The sequence below is a fragment of the Vanellus vanellus genome (assembly GCF_965231255.1).
Source record: "Vanellus vanellus genome assembly, chromosome: 1".
Taxonomy (NCBI): Eukaryota; Metazoa; Chordata; class Aves; order Charadriiformes; family Charadriidae; genus Vanellus; species Vanellus vanellus.
The window spans coordinates 45234339-45250534 of NC_138905.1; the positions used below are offsets into that span (position 1 = coordinate 45234339).

General features: G+C 41.4%; 1 protein-coding gene across 1 annotated transcript in view; it reads left to right on the forward strand.

The window, feature by feature from the left end:
• ACSS3 (acyl-CoA synthetase short chain family member 3) overlaps positions 1–16196 on the forward strand; it is a 70010-nt gene that overhangs the window by 38088 nt on the left and 15726 nt on the right. Inside the window, exons 7-8 of the mRNA XM_082498384.1 lie at positions 6535–6630; positions 10089–10152. Of these exons, the coding sequence (XP_082354510.1) occupies positions 6535–6630; positions 10089–10152 (160 nt within the window). The remainder of the gene's footprint in view (positions 1–6534; positions 6631–10088; positions 10153–16196) is intronic.

Here is a 16196-nt window from a genome sequence, read left to right on the forward strand (position 1 = left end):
TATAAGCTCTGTCATTAAATTTTACTTCATTTGATGACAGGCTTAAGCCAAATGAAGAGGAAATGAGTAAAATGGATGGGGAAGTTCATGATATAATTATCATAGATCTGAAAAGTAATTTTCACTAGCCTTTACCCTTAGAAGGCGGTAAAAATCACAGCATATCAATATGTACTAACAATGTGGGTGCAGCTGTACTGTGGACTTTCTGACAGTTACATTGCATCACATGTTGCATTGGGATTATCCAATCTGCTCTCCTCTGTGCACTTTAGTGCCTTGGGATAACAGTGGCCAGGTGTCATCTCCTTGTTTTAGTGTTGATGGATAATTAGCATCATACTGTTTGTAGTTAAATACCCAGCACTAGCCAGGTGCACTTGGTGTTTCTGCACATTAATTCTATATCATGTCTCGCGCACCAACCTGGAGCTGTGCAGAGAGAGTAGATCACTTCCAGGGAAGAGGTGAAGAAAAATCTTCATGGCAAAATGATACAGTGGATATTTTTGAGTCCTTGCTGAAGGCATGGCTGAGGTGTACTGTACATAGGCTAAAACAATTAGCTGAAATTATCTTCCAAAACCAGTAAATGTAAGACTAAAGTGGTGCATGGGCTACCAGCCTGCGGCATGGCTATCTAGAAAGAATTTGTCAGGGTTAACAGCGCTGAATCACAAGTTGTGAGTGAGGCCACCTGCTGTTAGTGCAGTCAGAGACTTTGAAACTTGCTTGGGTTTTAGTGATGAAGAACTGACTGGGAAACTGACTTCTTTGACTTTGCAGTCATATGCTGAAGGATGAAGGAAATGAGATCTGTATGAATACTTGATGATCTGGCCCCTGACTCTTCAGGACCCTCCCAGTACATATTATTTCTGACATGTTAGATTTTGTTTTATTATAAGGAAGAAGTATAGTGTGCTGTGATGCAAATTTTAAGTGCTATATTTCACCTGGTACTGTGGTTTTCTGTTCCTGGATGCCCACTAGTTGTTGCCATACTAGAAAGGGTGTTGCTGTTACTTTATCGAATTCTTCATTCCCTGCTTTCTGGCATAATGAAAATGACCACTGTGTGGAGGGAGCATGTGTAAGGAGTCTCTTCAGAGCTGCTTTCTTGCTATGTGGATCTGTTTGTTATCAGTTGCTGCCTAAGCTTTCTCCCTTCCATAGACCTTCCTCTCCATTTTATTCATAGAATCATAGAATGGTTTAGGTTGGAAAGGACCTTGAAGATTGAGTTCCAACCCCCATGCCATAGACAGGGACACCTCCCACTGGACCAGGTTGCCCAAGGCCACGTCCAGCCTGGCCTTGAACACCTCCAGGGATGGGGCTTCAACAACCTCTCTGGGCAGCCTGTTCCAGTGCCTTACCACCCTCAAAGTGAAAAACTTCTTCCTAATGTTTAATCTGAACCTGCCCTCTTCCAGTTTAAAGCCATTCCCCCTCGTCCTATCGCTACATGCCCTAGTAAAAAGTCCTTCCCCAGCTCTCCTGTAAGCCCCCTTTAGGTACTGGAAGGCTGCAATCAGATCTCCTGGGTGCCTTCTCTTCTCCAGGCTGAACAGCCCCAACTCTTTCAGCCTCTCCTCATAGGAGAGGTGCTCCAGCCCTTGGATCATCCTTGTGGCTCTCCTCTGGATGCACTCCAGCAGGTCCATGTCCTTCTTATGTTGGGGACTCCGGAGCTGAATGCAGTACTCCAGGTGGGGTCTCATGCCATCTTCTGCTGTAGTAATTCCTTTAATTCCCCTCAACCAAAATGACAGCTTTGTCAGGAGAATGGCTCAAAACAGCACTGCCACAGTGAGAATTTAGTGTATTATATTTATTGCATTCATTAATGTGTTAATGTATGACACTTGCTCCTTTTTCTTCTCTTTGTCCTCCTGCCACATAACAAATCTCTTTTGCATGCTTCCAAGTGCTTATCCACTTCATCCTAAGAAATTCAAAGCAGACAGCCTTACATTGCTCGCTTAGTGCAGCCCAACCTCAAATATGAATGTCAGAATGGTGTGTATTTTCACTAAGTACTTCTTACCAGAAAATACAATATTTCAGCAGTGTGACAGTAATGATGAGGAACACGAGGCACGGTCTAGAAATTATAATGTATCAGGAATGTAAGTGGCACAGGGCATTTTTCATCTTTCAAGTCCTGAGTTATTTCAAAACTGTTTATTTTGATTGAACTTGACTGTTGAATGTGAATGAGCAAGGCAATTTTGAGCACATAACTTACTAGCTGTTGTTGTGCATCATTTGGCAAAGCACAGCTTCTGTAAGTCAGGTACATGGGCAGTTGGAAGCTTTCTGACGAGTAAAGTCAGGTGTACTCTTACAGACTCCCCTTGCTACTCATATGAGAGTGTACTTTTTGCTTCTGCATCAGCAGCACCTTTTGACATAAGAATTGCTTTTAGAGGCATAAATGCAACAAAAATGCCTGTATCGGGCTATTCATAACCTTCCAATATAGCTCAATAATATTGAAATATCTTTAAATTAATATCTTTCAATTACATATAGAGTGGGGCAAAACAAAGAAGGTCACGTCTTTGAATTTTAAGGGTTATTTCTTTACATGAGCCCTTATCCTGAAAGTAAAAACGTAAGGAGGGACTTGGGACACTTTAACAGCTATGATTTTAAGACGATCTCTCACTAACTCTCTCTTCCAAGTCTCAGTGAAGTGCTTTTCATTATTCTCAGAGGTATATATATTCATTCCATTATAACTCAGAGCAGATGTTGAATGTAGTTACCAGACCTGTTGCAAAACATTGCTCTTCCAGTGTAAAACATTGCTCTTCTAAATAGCTGTTTCATTGTGACATTATAAGCTGTTGTGCAAAAAGGAAATTGGCTCTGTGATCCAGTTGTCCCTGAAAAACCTTCCACAGCTGGAGGGCGAGCTGACTTGCTACTGTAGTGAGTGGAAGGTTAGTGCCTAAACGTTTGCAGAAGGGACTGACTGGAAGACAGATCTACTGTTTTCTTCCTTCCATTAAAAATGTGCAAGTTTCTAAAGGCTTCAGCGATGGGAATCTGTCTAGACAGTGTGCATTAATTTCAGAGAATCTGCGACTATAAACAAGTGAGTGTTAGGAAAAGGGGTGTCTGTTTGTACATTCAGAAACCTGTTGTAAGGGGCAGGTGGAATACAGTGTCCGTTTGACAAGTACTATCCATCTTCAAACTGTTGCTGTTTTAACTTTCAGAGCTGGGTCTTGTAACCGGCATATAGGTCCTGACTTGAATTATAAAGAAATCAACCTTAATTGAAACCAAAAATTCTTAAGCAACTTTATTTACTGGAAGTACATAAAAAGGCCACACAGAACCTGTATTACACGTAATTGGTAAGGAAAATGACTCATCGGTACTTATTTTTATGTATTCTTCTGAACAGTGATTTTGAACTGAATTCCACTTCCAAGACATAGTGTTTTTTCTGTGATAAAAAATGCTGTCCTAGAAGGGGGTTGCTGTTTTGTGATAGGTTTGGGAAAATGGTATTTCAATCCAGCATCCTGTTTGGAAGATACGTGTTGATTTCCCAAGAAATGTACAGCACAAAGATTCATGCTATCCGTTGAAAGTACTCCTTCATGCTTCTACATTGTAGGGGAATCTTCAGCATTCAGGAACTGTTAACCTAACACAAAGAGCAGATGCTTTTGGGATTCCGCCTCTGAATTAATATCTGGTCCTAGCACCAAAAAAACATTATTTTTTTTTATGTATATAAAAAGTCTTATTGACACATGGGAATTGAATGTATGGCTTAGACATTAGAGCACTGGGTAAATATCAAAATGATATATCCACTGGTAATTGAGAAGACAATAGAAGAAATAGCAGCAATTAAAGACCTATTCACAAAGTTTTAGAACTTGTGATTCTTGTTTAGAATAAGTGGACTTTCATTCAGTCTTATTCACTGTTGTCCAAAAAACAGGGACAAATAACGACAAAATACTATGATGAACTTTCCTGTCTAGTTTATATTGTTTTCATTCTCAGTGTATCAGAGAGTCAAGTAAATCCAAACTAATTTTCAGAAATTTCGGATTTTCCCTCTCTACTTGATTAGAAATGTTTGTCAGTTCCCAGCTCATTAAAATCTTACTGGTACATCAAGTTAACAGTGATGCTGTCTTCCCTACCTCTCAGTGGTAAACCAAGTTACTGTGTTTTGGTGACGGGAGAATACCTTTCTCACCTGATCTGATACAGTATGGTTTTTAGCTCTTGACATGCAATATGTAAAGCAAGATGTACTCCGTGCTACCACTTCTTTTCCTCCTAGCACAATCAAAACCGAAACTGTCCCTTCCACCGCCTCTTCCAATTCACTGTTCTCTAAGTAAAATACTGTTCTTCATTCTGTTCTGAGGAAAAGAGGAAAAAAGTCTTCAGTATAGATACCGTGCAGAAAATGAAGCTCCCAAACTCTTGAATAAATTGCCTTTGTCTTCCTGCAACTTTCAGTGTGATCACAGATGAGGTCGTTAGATCATTTTGATATTGTGTCACTGCTGTAATTGTAGCTTGGGTGTTTGGCTTGTTGGAAGAAAAGACCAGGTTCTGCAATTGTGCAGGGAACGTGCATTATGTACAAGAAGGAACAGGGAAAGATGGGGAAACAGCTAAGCAAATTTTTTAGCCTGTCTTTATTAGCATTGAGGGTTGATAATTCTCATTCTGTATCTCACAGCTGGAGTTAGGCCCTAGCTTGACTATGCTATGTTAATGCTAATTTTCAGCTCACTTACTAACACCTAACGTAAACCCACCATAAGTTTCTGTAATTTTGTTCTTGCTTCTTTTGGTGCTTGAATAGTGATTTAACAACTTCTGAAGTGGCAGATGAATGCTATCGAAGCTGAGAAAATTCACAGCAAAAACAACTGTAATTTCCTAATGCAAGAGAACTGAAAATAGTTTTGACCACACTGATCAGATGTAATTATAGAGCTGAAGACTAACCTGCTTTGTTGTGCTGACACCTGAGAGTGGTGGGGACTATGAATTCTGGGCCAAGTGACCTGAGACTTCAGACATCTCCAGAATAATAAAGCCATGTTTTTAAAGTAATGGTCTCATACTGTGTTCCTGCTAATATTTACAACCACCTACACTTTGTTTTCTGTGGCTCAGAGTTTACAGCAGCATTTAAAAATAATTTCTATAGATGATTTTCTTAGAGGGAGAGAAGAGCAACTGGTCTTTTTTCAAACTTACACTCTGTATTGTATGACTTGATAGTTTTTATTCCTCTTCTATAATAATAGCTCTTGTAGTATAAAAACGTTATGTGAAATTGAACTTTCTTAAGAAAAAGAGAAAGGTGAGGAGAGAGGAATTTCTAGATGCCTAACTGTGGGTATAATTAGGAAGGCGCAGGCATTACAGGGGATATGTATGCTGTCATATTTGCAAGCTCTGAACTAGGTATTTTACCTTGGCGCTTCAGAGGCGATTCCAGACCTACCTTCCATGGGCTCCATGCAGGGAGCAAATGCACGCTGTGTCAATGTTCAATTTATCTTTCGACAGTTAGATGAATGAGTATCTGCCAAAGATTCAAAAACCAAGAGAGATTTGTCTTCTCGCATCTCTCCTGTCGTCCCTGTCCACCCACACCCCCAAAATAAACCCACTCCAAAATGCTGTGGTTAGTAAAACTTTAATGTCTATAGGTGAAGGAGAAGAAAACATCTGAATTATGATTACAAAATCTTGCAGCAGTTTGATTCCTATTCCTTAGATTGTTCCTTTTGAGTTTATTTTGGCAACACTGAAAATGTGGGTCTGACTTTTCTACCCCATTTCTTATTGAGCCTTTTCGTTATCTGAAATAGTTCTCAGCAAGAAATACTAGTGAGATCTCCAGGATTAAAAGAGGTATTCCTGACTTCATTAGTTACGGTAAATTTTGTTAGGCACTACCTTTCTCTGATCCTCCTGACCAATATTGTGATGGAGAAGATTTAGCATTTATTCACCTTCCAAACCTCTGAATGTGTAGCTCCAAAACAGAACAGACACTTTGATTATTGCTTTACAGGGATAAGATAATCAATCAAGAATGGATTGATTTTTTTTTTCCTGGAATTCATTCTTCCCAAGGATATTGACTCCTGCAATAACTCTTGTAGTATGTCTGACCTACAGAGTGTTTCTATCATGGCTTTGTGTAGACAGTTTGTTACTGGCATGGTATAACCTTATACCCATAGCAGAATAAACTACAGGTGTAATGCAGAAAGTGTTTACTTCTGACTGTCTTCTGTGGAATGGAAAAATCTCCCTTTTGAAGAATGCAAATTTCTGTAATGAACTTAAATTCATTAGATAATACACAAAGCTCCTGAATTCTAAACCATCCATTGCTTGTCTGGAATTTTTATTTTATTTTATTATTTTGATGTGCTGAACTAGAAGCAAAACTTACAATCAATGAATACTTAATGGCACTAAGAGCAATCATAACTGTCAATATTTGCATTCTCTTTACAGAATCTGGTTCTGCAATTACTGCTTCCTGTATTGGTTTGGGGAACTCTACAACGCCTCCACCTGGACAGGCAGGAAAACCAGTGCCAGGATACAATGGTAAGACTGTGCTAAACGCGCTACTAGAAATGGATATTGCTTATACTCCTGACTAAGTGCTCTCTAATTTTCATACCTTGTAGGAAAAGAAAATTACAGTCTTATTAACACATTTTCCTCTCTCCTGTAACAGGAAGCTCTGCTTTTTTGTATGTTGTGGAATGTGATTGTGAATAAGAAATTCAGAATTATGTTCAAGAAAATTGATCAACTACTCCTATTTTTATTATATGAAAGGGCCAGCATGTACTTCTACACTACATATAACAAAGATACGAATGAAATACTGTGCTTTAAGGGTTTATCTGGAGTTTTTATTTCCAGCTAGGTGAAATGGTAGGCTACGGACCAACATTAAAAGGTTTAGCACTCATTGTCTGGAAGGTATTTGCATGCAGATGGTGCAGCCAAAGGTTTAAGAATGCAAAAATATTTTCATACCTGGGAACCCTGATTTTAACAAAGTTTTCAAGAATTACTTGAAGTCTGAAAAGATAATTCCATTACAGATCAAACCATCTTCAGGAAAAGTTCTCACATCATTGGGCAGAAAGAACTAAACAGTTTTTTCTTTTAATACATACGAGTGGAAGCAAACATTAAAGAAAATAAAGATTTTTCAGGAGTTCTGGGTTGGTTTTGTCATTTACAGTTACGGCATGAGAACAAGCAATAGCTTAAAAACAATGTTGAAGCAAAGCCGAGAAGTTTGTCCAGAGCTGTAATAAGTAGGGAAGAGTAGAAGAATGTAATTGCACCATACATGGTGCTATCAGATGATAGTCAGGCCTAGAAAAAAGTATGAGAAGTGTGAGTATAAAAACTTCCTGTGAATTTTTTTTGAACATTTGGCCTAGTGTAAGTGAAGAATTTTGTCAAATAGAATGAAGGAAATGTCTTTAGCGTGCCTTAAAAGGGAAACGTAAAATGAGCACTAAAATTCACTGAAGATTTACGAAAGAACTTTACCTCTTTCAGTCTTCAGTTTGGGGCCAATTATGTCCTGTAATGCAGCCATTCATAAAACAGTGGATCTTGAAATCCCTCTGTACTGGCAGCTGTCACCCACTTCTGTTTTGATGTTATTTTGGTGCTGTTACTATATTAATTAGAAGAGATCCTTATGCCATTTAGAAGCTAGATTCCGTATTTTTAGATTATACGTGCAACTGTTAATGGTTTTGGACATTGCTAAAGTTATGTTGTATTTATGCTGCGATATAAATAGAAAGTTACAAAATCTACCATTTTTTTTTTCCTTTTTAAACACAGTCAAATTCTTTCCTGTCACAGTATTACTAAAATAAACTGATTGCTGATTTTTTAGAATATAAAGAATAAAAGTGGTATTGAGCTATGATATCAAAGTGCAGTGGCACAAATTGCATTTAAAAGTTAATCAAGATACCATACTAATTTCTAGCTCTGTTGCTTTAAATCAAACATTATATTGTGCTTCCCCTTTGATCTACTTGAATCCTTTCCAGATAATTTCATTGCATTGTTTTCAAACTGAAGCAAGTCCCACATTTTGAATTAAGTCAGTTCTTCAGTAATTCAGGAGTGAGCAATACAATATCTCCCTTCCCCAAATTTTTGTATGTTGAAATACAACGCTTGCAAGGAGGAAAATAAATGCTGGAATTGCTACCTTGATAAAATAGTTACAATGAACTGATTTTACTTCTGTATAATAAAAATAGGAAAAAATAGGAGAGAAACGTTTGAAAGCACACGTGAATGGGTCTTTTTCATGGTGTTCTGAGCCCAAATTGTCCAAATCTAACCATACTATTTTCTTACACATGTTCTTACACCACTAAAAATAGATAAGAAGGAAAAAAGTATTTACAGATTATAAATGGGCTCTATTTATGCCATTCTTGCTGCTTTTCATAAGTGTCTTCTATGTTTCCATTCATCCTTTTGATTTCCTATCCCAGTTACTCCTTCCAAGTCACTGGTTTGTAAAATTGGCTTTGTGGACTTGCTTGTGTCTATGCGCTGAGCCATTGGTCGCAGGCTCTTCAGTTACCTAAAAATTACCATCCTTTTTGAAGGAGTGGCTTCAGCCAGAAATACGGATGTTGGCGTTCTTTGGAGGGATAGGGTATGATGCTACTCATAAGAGTCTTAGCAGGGTTTTAGTCAGAAGTCTGTCATCCTCTTTTCCCCATTTCCTCTGGAACTTTTTAATATAGAATGTAAGATTATTTGTAGTAATTTAGATCCAGCTGAACATTGCTTTCTTTGCTTGAGCAGACTTCAAAAAGCATATTTTTAAATCCATGTCAGCCCAGTCTCTCAAAACCGTTCCTCCCTCCTTTTCCATAGTTTAGTCATCTCACTTTGTTCAATTCCATTTATCAAAGGCCAAATTGATGTCTGTCATTCCTTCCTTATGCCCACACCTTCAGATGGAATGGGTGGTTGTAGCAGATTTCCCAGATGACTGCGTGGAAGATGCTATCTCAGGTGTTTTTCCTCAGAAACCTCAGTACCAGGATGGTATGTAGTGATAGGGCATGTATTGACAGGACGAGGGGTAATGGCTTCAAACTGGAAGAGCAGAGATTTAGATGAGATACAAGGAAGAAATTTTTCACTATGAGGTTGGTGAAGCACTGGAGCAAATTGCCCAGGGAAGTTGTGGGTGCCCCATCTCTGCATGTGTTCAAGGCCAGGTTGGATGGGGCTTTGAGCAACCTGGTTTAGTGGGAGGTGTCCCTGCCCGTGGCAGGGGAGTTGGAACTAGATGATCTTTAAGGTCCCTTCCAACCTAAACCATTCTATGATATGATGCTTTCACTGAAGGTGATGGGCCAGTGTCATCCAGGGAAAAGGCTTCTGTTGGGAGGTCTGGATTCCTCATTGTGCTCTGGCATTAACTTCCTGTGCGGCTTTGGGTAGTTCATGAGTTACTTTACCTCTTTTGCTAGACTAGAGTAAGCCTTGTCAGCTGGGAAGCATCTTTCTGGGTCTCCTGAGAGCCTTTGAAAACCAGACATGCTTATTTACTGCTAACAGTATTTCTCACATTAACTGGGTTAGCCTCCAGTAATCTTAGTAGTTATTTCTGACTCGTGTTACCTGTACACGAGTATTTGTCTTGTATTTGTCATGTCCCTTCAGGGTCCTTTGCTATTTGGAAGTTTAGATTGTCCAGTACAAAGGTGCCTTTTAATTTTCAGTTCTATAATTTTCCCTTTTTGACTTGGAGCTATTTCCGCTCCCAAAGCACAAGTATTATTTAAGACTTTTTGTACTTAGGTCTGGATGTTAATAAGGTCATGAGATTATGCAGTTTGGAACTCCCAAATTACTTAATTCCTTCTGTTGCTTGGTGGATTGCCATTCTGAAGTGTGACATAAGTTGATACCCATGAAGAAAGACACTGTCCTCCACCTAAAAATGCACTACGTGACAGGAGTTCTCTTCCTATATTACTTTTTTGCAGTCATGATTCTGGATGAAAATAAGGAACCAGTGAAGGCGAAGACTTTAGGAAATATTGTGGTAAAGTAAGTAAACTAAGTATCTATAGTTAAGAGAAACTTCCTACAAGGGTTGATTGTTTTTTGACTAAAGTTTTTACTTCTATTATTGTTTTATATATATATAATGAGGATTGAAAAGCATGACTGTCTTTCATGTTGATATCAAACTGCCAGAACTTTTGATGTCTGTTAATGTTGAAAAATTGCAGATGAAATTGTGAGTGAATGAGTGTGGATTGCTGTTGTGGTTTTTTTGTTAAGACTACAGGAAAGTTTATCATTTTCTTAATTATCAGACTGTTGGCACAGGATTAAGCCTTCCTGTTGGGATGCATGAGCAAGATACTGAATCATTCTCTTCACTGTTTTATCTTTCAGTTCAGTGAAATAGTACAGCAGTGCAGATTGACATGCTTTGGTTTACTGGTGTGATGCTGCCTCCTCTTTCACTATCTCCTAATCCCAACTGATACACATTCCTAGAGAGAGAATATGTGTTTGCTGATTTCTGTAAAGACAGCAAGATGTCCCTGAGTGTGCTTTGCATGAGACTGTGTTCGATTATGGTGGTACTTGGACAAAACACATACAGGACAAGACACCAGAAAAAAAAAAGAAAGAAAAAAAAAAAAAAAAGAAAACAAAACCCTGTGTGCATCATGTAGGTGATTTTAGTACCATTTATCACATGAGTTCCATAAGCTTTCACAGCACCTTTTCTTAGATAAAGGAGCCTCTGTTTAGACACCACATCAATTACATTTATCTTACCTTCTGCCATGTCACTATTGCCAGAACCTTTCCTTACTTCTGTAAAGCTCGCTAGCCTACTGCTCCCCCCAGCACATGCTGGCTCTCTATTCTGGAAGTTTTCTCAGGCTTTTAGGCAAATGCGATTTTCCTCAGACAGATACCTACTTTGTGATTAACTGTGTTAGCTGTAGTCTTCTCTCTTTTTCAGTCACAGAAAATACTTCAGTTCTGAACATTTCCTAACTGCCAGCAACTACGTGTCCCAAAAGAAATGCATTCATCCATTTCTTTTGTGGTAAAATTTAGGAGAGTTGTGGTAACTCAGCATCTTCGCAGCTTGCTTAGATGAATGGATTAGCATTAAACTTCAGTGAACTGAAATTCTGTCAAAAGCTGAAGCATTGGGACAGATGTACCAATTTTGATGAGTTGTTAGAAGTTAGCTGAGGTTTGAGGCAGTGGTCACATGAGCTGGGGATGCGACACATAAGAGCTACAGGCGCTGGAGCGTGCTGCAGAAAGGCAGTACTAAAGATGTGGCTTGGGAGTCGGAGTTGCCGAAGTGTAGAGGTTTTTTTCTCAGCTATACTACTGATCTAATGTAACTAGACCACTATGGAGATTAAGATATTATCACATGAAGTTATTGTACTGTGTGACACAGATATGTGTTTTCAGGGTGAAGTCTATCACAGAATCACAGAATTTTCAGAGTTGGAAGGGACCTCTAGAGATCATCTAGTCCAACTCCCCTGCTAAAGCAGAATTGCCTAGAGCACATTACTCAGGACTGCATCCAGGCGGGTCTTGAAAAATCTCCAGGGAAGGGGACTCCACCACCTCCCTGGGCAGCCTGTGCCAGTGCTCTGTCACCCTCACCGTAAAGAAGTGTTTCCGTGTATTTGAACGGAACTTCCTGTGTTCTAACTTGTGCCCATTGCCCCTCGTCCTGTTACTTGGAACCATTGAAAAGAGCCTGGCTCCATCCTCCTTCAACCCACCCTTTAGATACTTGTACGCCATAATAAGGTCTCTCCTCAGCCTTCTCTTCTCCAGCCTAAAGAGTCCCAGCTCTCTCAGCCTTTCCTCATAAGGGAGGTGCTCCAAGCCCTTAATCATCTTAGTTGCCCTTCGCTGGACTCACTCAAGCAGTTCCCTGTCCCTCTTGAACTGGGGAGCCCAAAACTGGACACAGTATTCCAGTTGTGGCCTCACCAGTGCAGAGTAGAGGGGGAGAATGACCTCCCTCGACCTACTGGCCACACTCTTCCCTATGCAGCCCAGGATTCCATTGGCCTTTTTGGCGACAAGGGCACATTGCTGGGCCATGGATAATTTACTGTCTACCACAACCCCCAGATCCTTCTCCTCCGAGCTACTTCCCAGCAGGTCCGCCCCTAACCTGTACTGGTGCCTAGCATTCTTCCTCCCCAGGTGCAGGACCTTGCACTTGGTTTTGTTGAACCTCATTAGGTTCTTCTCTGCCCAGCTCTCCAGCCTGTCCAGGTCACGCTGGATGGCAGCACGGCCCTCTGGGGTGTCAGCCACCCCACCCAGTTTGGTATCATCAGCAAACTTGCTGAGGATACACTCTGTCCCCTCATCCAGGTCATTAATGAATATATTAAACAAAATTGGACTGAGTATTGACCCCTGGGGGACACCACTGGTTACAGGCCTCCAACTAGACTCTGTGCCGCTGATCACAACCCTCTGAGTTCTGTCCCGCAGCCAACTCTCAATCCACCTCACTGTCACCTCATCTAGCCCATACTTCCTCAGCTTCCTAATGAGGATGTCATGGGAGACAGTGTCAAAAGCCTTGCTAAAGTCAAGGTAGATGACATCCACGACTCTCCCTTCATCCAGCCAACCAGTTATAACATCATAGAAAGCTATCAGATTGGTCAAGCATGATTTACCCTTGGTAAATCCATGTTGACCACTTCCAATAACTTCCTGTTCCTCAACGTGTTTGGAAATGACATCCAGAATGAGTCGCTCCATTACCTTCCCAGGGACAGAGGTTAGACTAACTGGTCTGTAGTTCCCTGGGTCCTCCTTCTTGCCTTTTTTGAAGATCGGAGTGATGTCAGCCTTCCTCCAGTCCTCAGGCACCTCTCCTGTTCTCCATGACCGTTCAAAGACGATGGAGAGTGGTCTAGCAATAACATCCGCCAGCTCTCTCAGCACTCACGGATGCATGCCATCAGGGCCCATGGACTTGTGAATGTCCAGCTTGGCCAAGTGGTCTCTGACACGATCCTCCTCAACTGAGGGAAAATCTTCCACTCTCCAGACCTTCCCCTTTGCCTTCAGAGTGTGGGATTCATGAGGGACAGCTTTAGCAGTGAAGACCGAAGAAAAGAAGGCATTCAGTAACTGCCTTCTCTGTGTCTTCCACCACTAGGGTACCTGTCTCATTCACCAGTGGGCCTACATTTTCCCTAGTCTTCCTTTTTCTATTGATATATTCAAAGAATCTCTTCTTATTGTCTTTAACTGCAGTGGCCAAGCTGAGTTCTGATTGAGCTTTGGCCCTTCTCATTTTCCCCCTACATAGCTTTATTATATCTTGATAGTCCTCATAAGTTGCCAACCCCCTTTTCCAGAGAATGTAAACTTTCCTTTTTTTCCTGAGGTCCAGCCAAAGTTCTCTATTTAGCCAGGCTGGTCGTCTTCCCTGTCTGCTCGTTTTTCGAGACAAGGGGATGGCCTTCTCCTGCGCTTTTAAGAGCACCTGCTTGAAATATGCCCAGCCTTCCTGGGCACCTTTGCTCTTCAAAACTGCCTCCCAAGGGACACTCTCAACCATGCTCCTATACAGGCTAAAGTCTGCCTTTCGGAAATCCAAGGTGGCAGTTCTGCTGGCTCCCCGCCTTACTTGATCAAGAATTGAAAATTCTATCATTTCGTGATCACTCTGCCCAAGGCAACCTCCAACCTTTACATCCCCCACAAGACCTTCTCTTTTAACAAACAGTAGGTCCAGTAGTGCACTTCCCCTAGTTGGTTCCTTCACCAGCTGTGTTAGGAAGTTGTCTTCCACACACTCCAGGAACCTCCATGACTGTTCCCTCTCTGCTGCGTAGTATTTCCAGCAGACGTCTGGGAAGTTGAAGTCCCCCACAAGAATAAGGGCAGACGATCGTGAGACCTCTGCCAGCTGCTTATAGAATACTTCATCGGCTTCTACATCCTGATTGGGAGGTCTATAACAAAGTCCCATCACGATGTCTGCCTTATTGGCCTTCCCCTTAATTCTTATCCATACACACTCAACACTGTCATCCACACTGTTAAGTTCCAGACATTCAAAACTGCCCCTGACATAGAGGGCCACCCCACCACCTCTCCTTCCTTGCCTATCCTTTTTGAAGAGTTGGTAGCCATCAATTACAGCACTCCACTTGTGTATGTCTTCGCACCACGTTTCTGTGATGGCGACTATATCATAGTTTCCTTGCTGTACAATGGCCTCCAGCTCCTCCTGTTTATTTCCCATGCTGCGTGCATTAGTATAGATGCACTTCAGCTGGGCTAATTGTCCTGCCACTTCCTTGGGGGGACAAGCCCTAATTCACAGCTGATCATACTCAGACACTACTGTAGCTACCAAATTATCACTACCCCTCATGTCTTTGCTGTCACACAATTCACCATCCCCCACCATCACTGGGACAGGCTGCAAGACCTTGCTAACACTTTTACCCAGAAGCACTGGTACACTTCTCCCAGGCACCACTTTTGTAATCCTGGTTTCATCCCCATCCCCCTTCAAACCTAGTTTAAAGCCATATAGATGAGCCCTGCTAGCTCTTGTCCCAGGATCTTTCTTCCCCTTCGGGTTAGGCTTCCCCCACCTGTTGCCAGCATGCCTGGTTTCCTGTAGATGAGCCCATGATCAAAAAAGCCAAAGTTCTGCCGGATACACCAGTCTCGGAGCCAGGAGTTAATTTCCTGACTCCTCCTATTTATCCCCTCGTCAACCCCTGCAAATGGTGGGATAGAGGAGAACACTATTTGTGCTCCCGATCCCTTAACCAGCCGTCCCAGGGCCCTAAAGTCATTCTTCATTGCCCTTAGACTTCTGGTACCTACCTCATCACCACCTACCTGAAATATCAGTAGTGGGTAGTAATCTGATGTCTTAACCAGGGAAGGGAGTTTTCTTATGTCCTTAATTCTGGCCCCAGGAGGCAGCTGACTTCCCTGTGGGATGGGTCCGGTCTACAGATAGGGCCCTCTGTTCCCCTCAGAAGGGAGTCACCTACCACAATTACCTTCCTTTCTTTCTTGGTTGAGGAAGTCCTGAGGTGGCGGGGTGAGTGCCCAGCACTGGGCGCCTGACTGGATGGATCATCCTTTCCATCCTCAGTCACCTGGTCTTCGATTTCCAAAGCCCCATACCTATTCTGCAAGGGCAGTTGGGATGGTGAGGGGGGCTGTGAGGGGTTCCGCTTGCCTCTCCCTATACCCTGCCTCATTTTCAGCATCTTAGGATAAACCATCAGGACACACAGGCACATGTTTAAGTGCACACATGATCTCCCCTGAATCAGCAGAGTCATATTTAGAAGTAGTTTTCCTGTGACACATGTAAGATACTGCATTCATTCCATTGCTGAGTATGAATAATTAAAATCGCTACTGTGGTTTGCAGTATCAGTAATCCAGGTCAGAGCGGGGGGCTATCTTTCAAACCTCTCACCTCTACGGTGCCTGATGCCATAATAAAAGGTAGGCTTGTAATCAGTGGAGAGAGAGAAAGGTATTTTGTAAGAAAATTGATGTTGGCTGTCTTAGGCATTCAGATAGGATGGAATAAATGGCCTTCCAGATGTGCTCGTGTCTGTCCAGTGACTGCAGGGGTGACACAGCAAGCTTAGGGTAGGTGCTTAGCGTTATCTGCCAAAAGCAAAGTGAAATGAAAACCATCCTTAGCAACTCTGCCAGACAAGCTGAATTATATCTGCTAACAGGTAGTGATGGTAGATGTGTGCATACATTTCTGAGTCATTGCTATCTTTTAAGTGCTTGTCAGGAGTGGACATGGCCACATTAGAAGATCCTGTTTGGGGTTATTGTCAAACTTTTAAAGCCAGAATTTATCTTCCCAAATGTGGCTCCACATTTAGGCATGTTTCTTAAGGGATTACAAATGCGTTTGTGTATTGATTTTTGTTGTTGTTGTTTGTTTTGTTTTGTTTTATCTTGTCTAGCGTGACTTTTGCTGCAGTCAGATAAATTGGTAAGGAAAAAGGGGGCGTTTTTGTTACATTTTGTTTGGGTTTTTTTTGCATTGGAGCACTCAA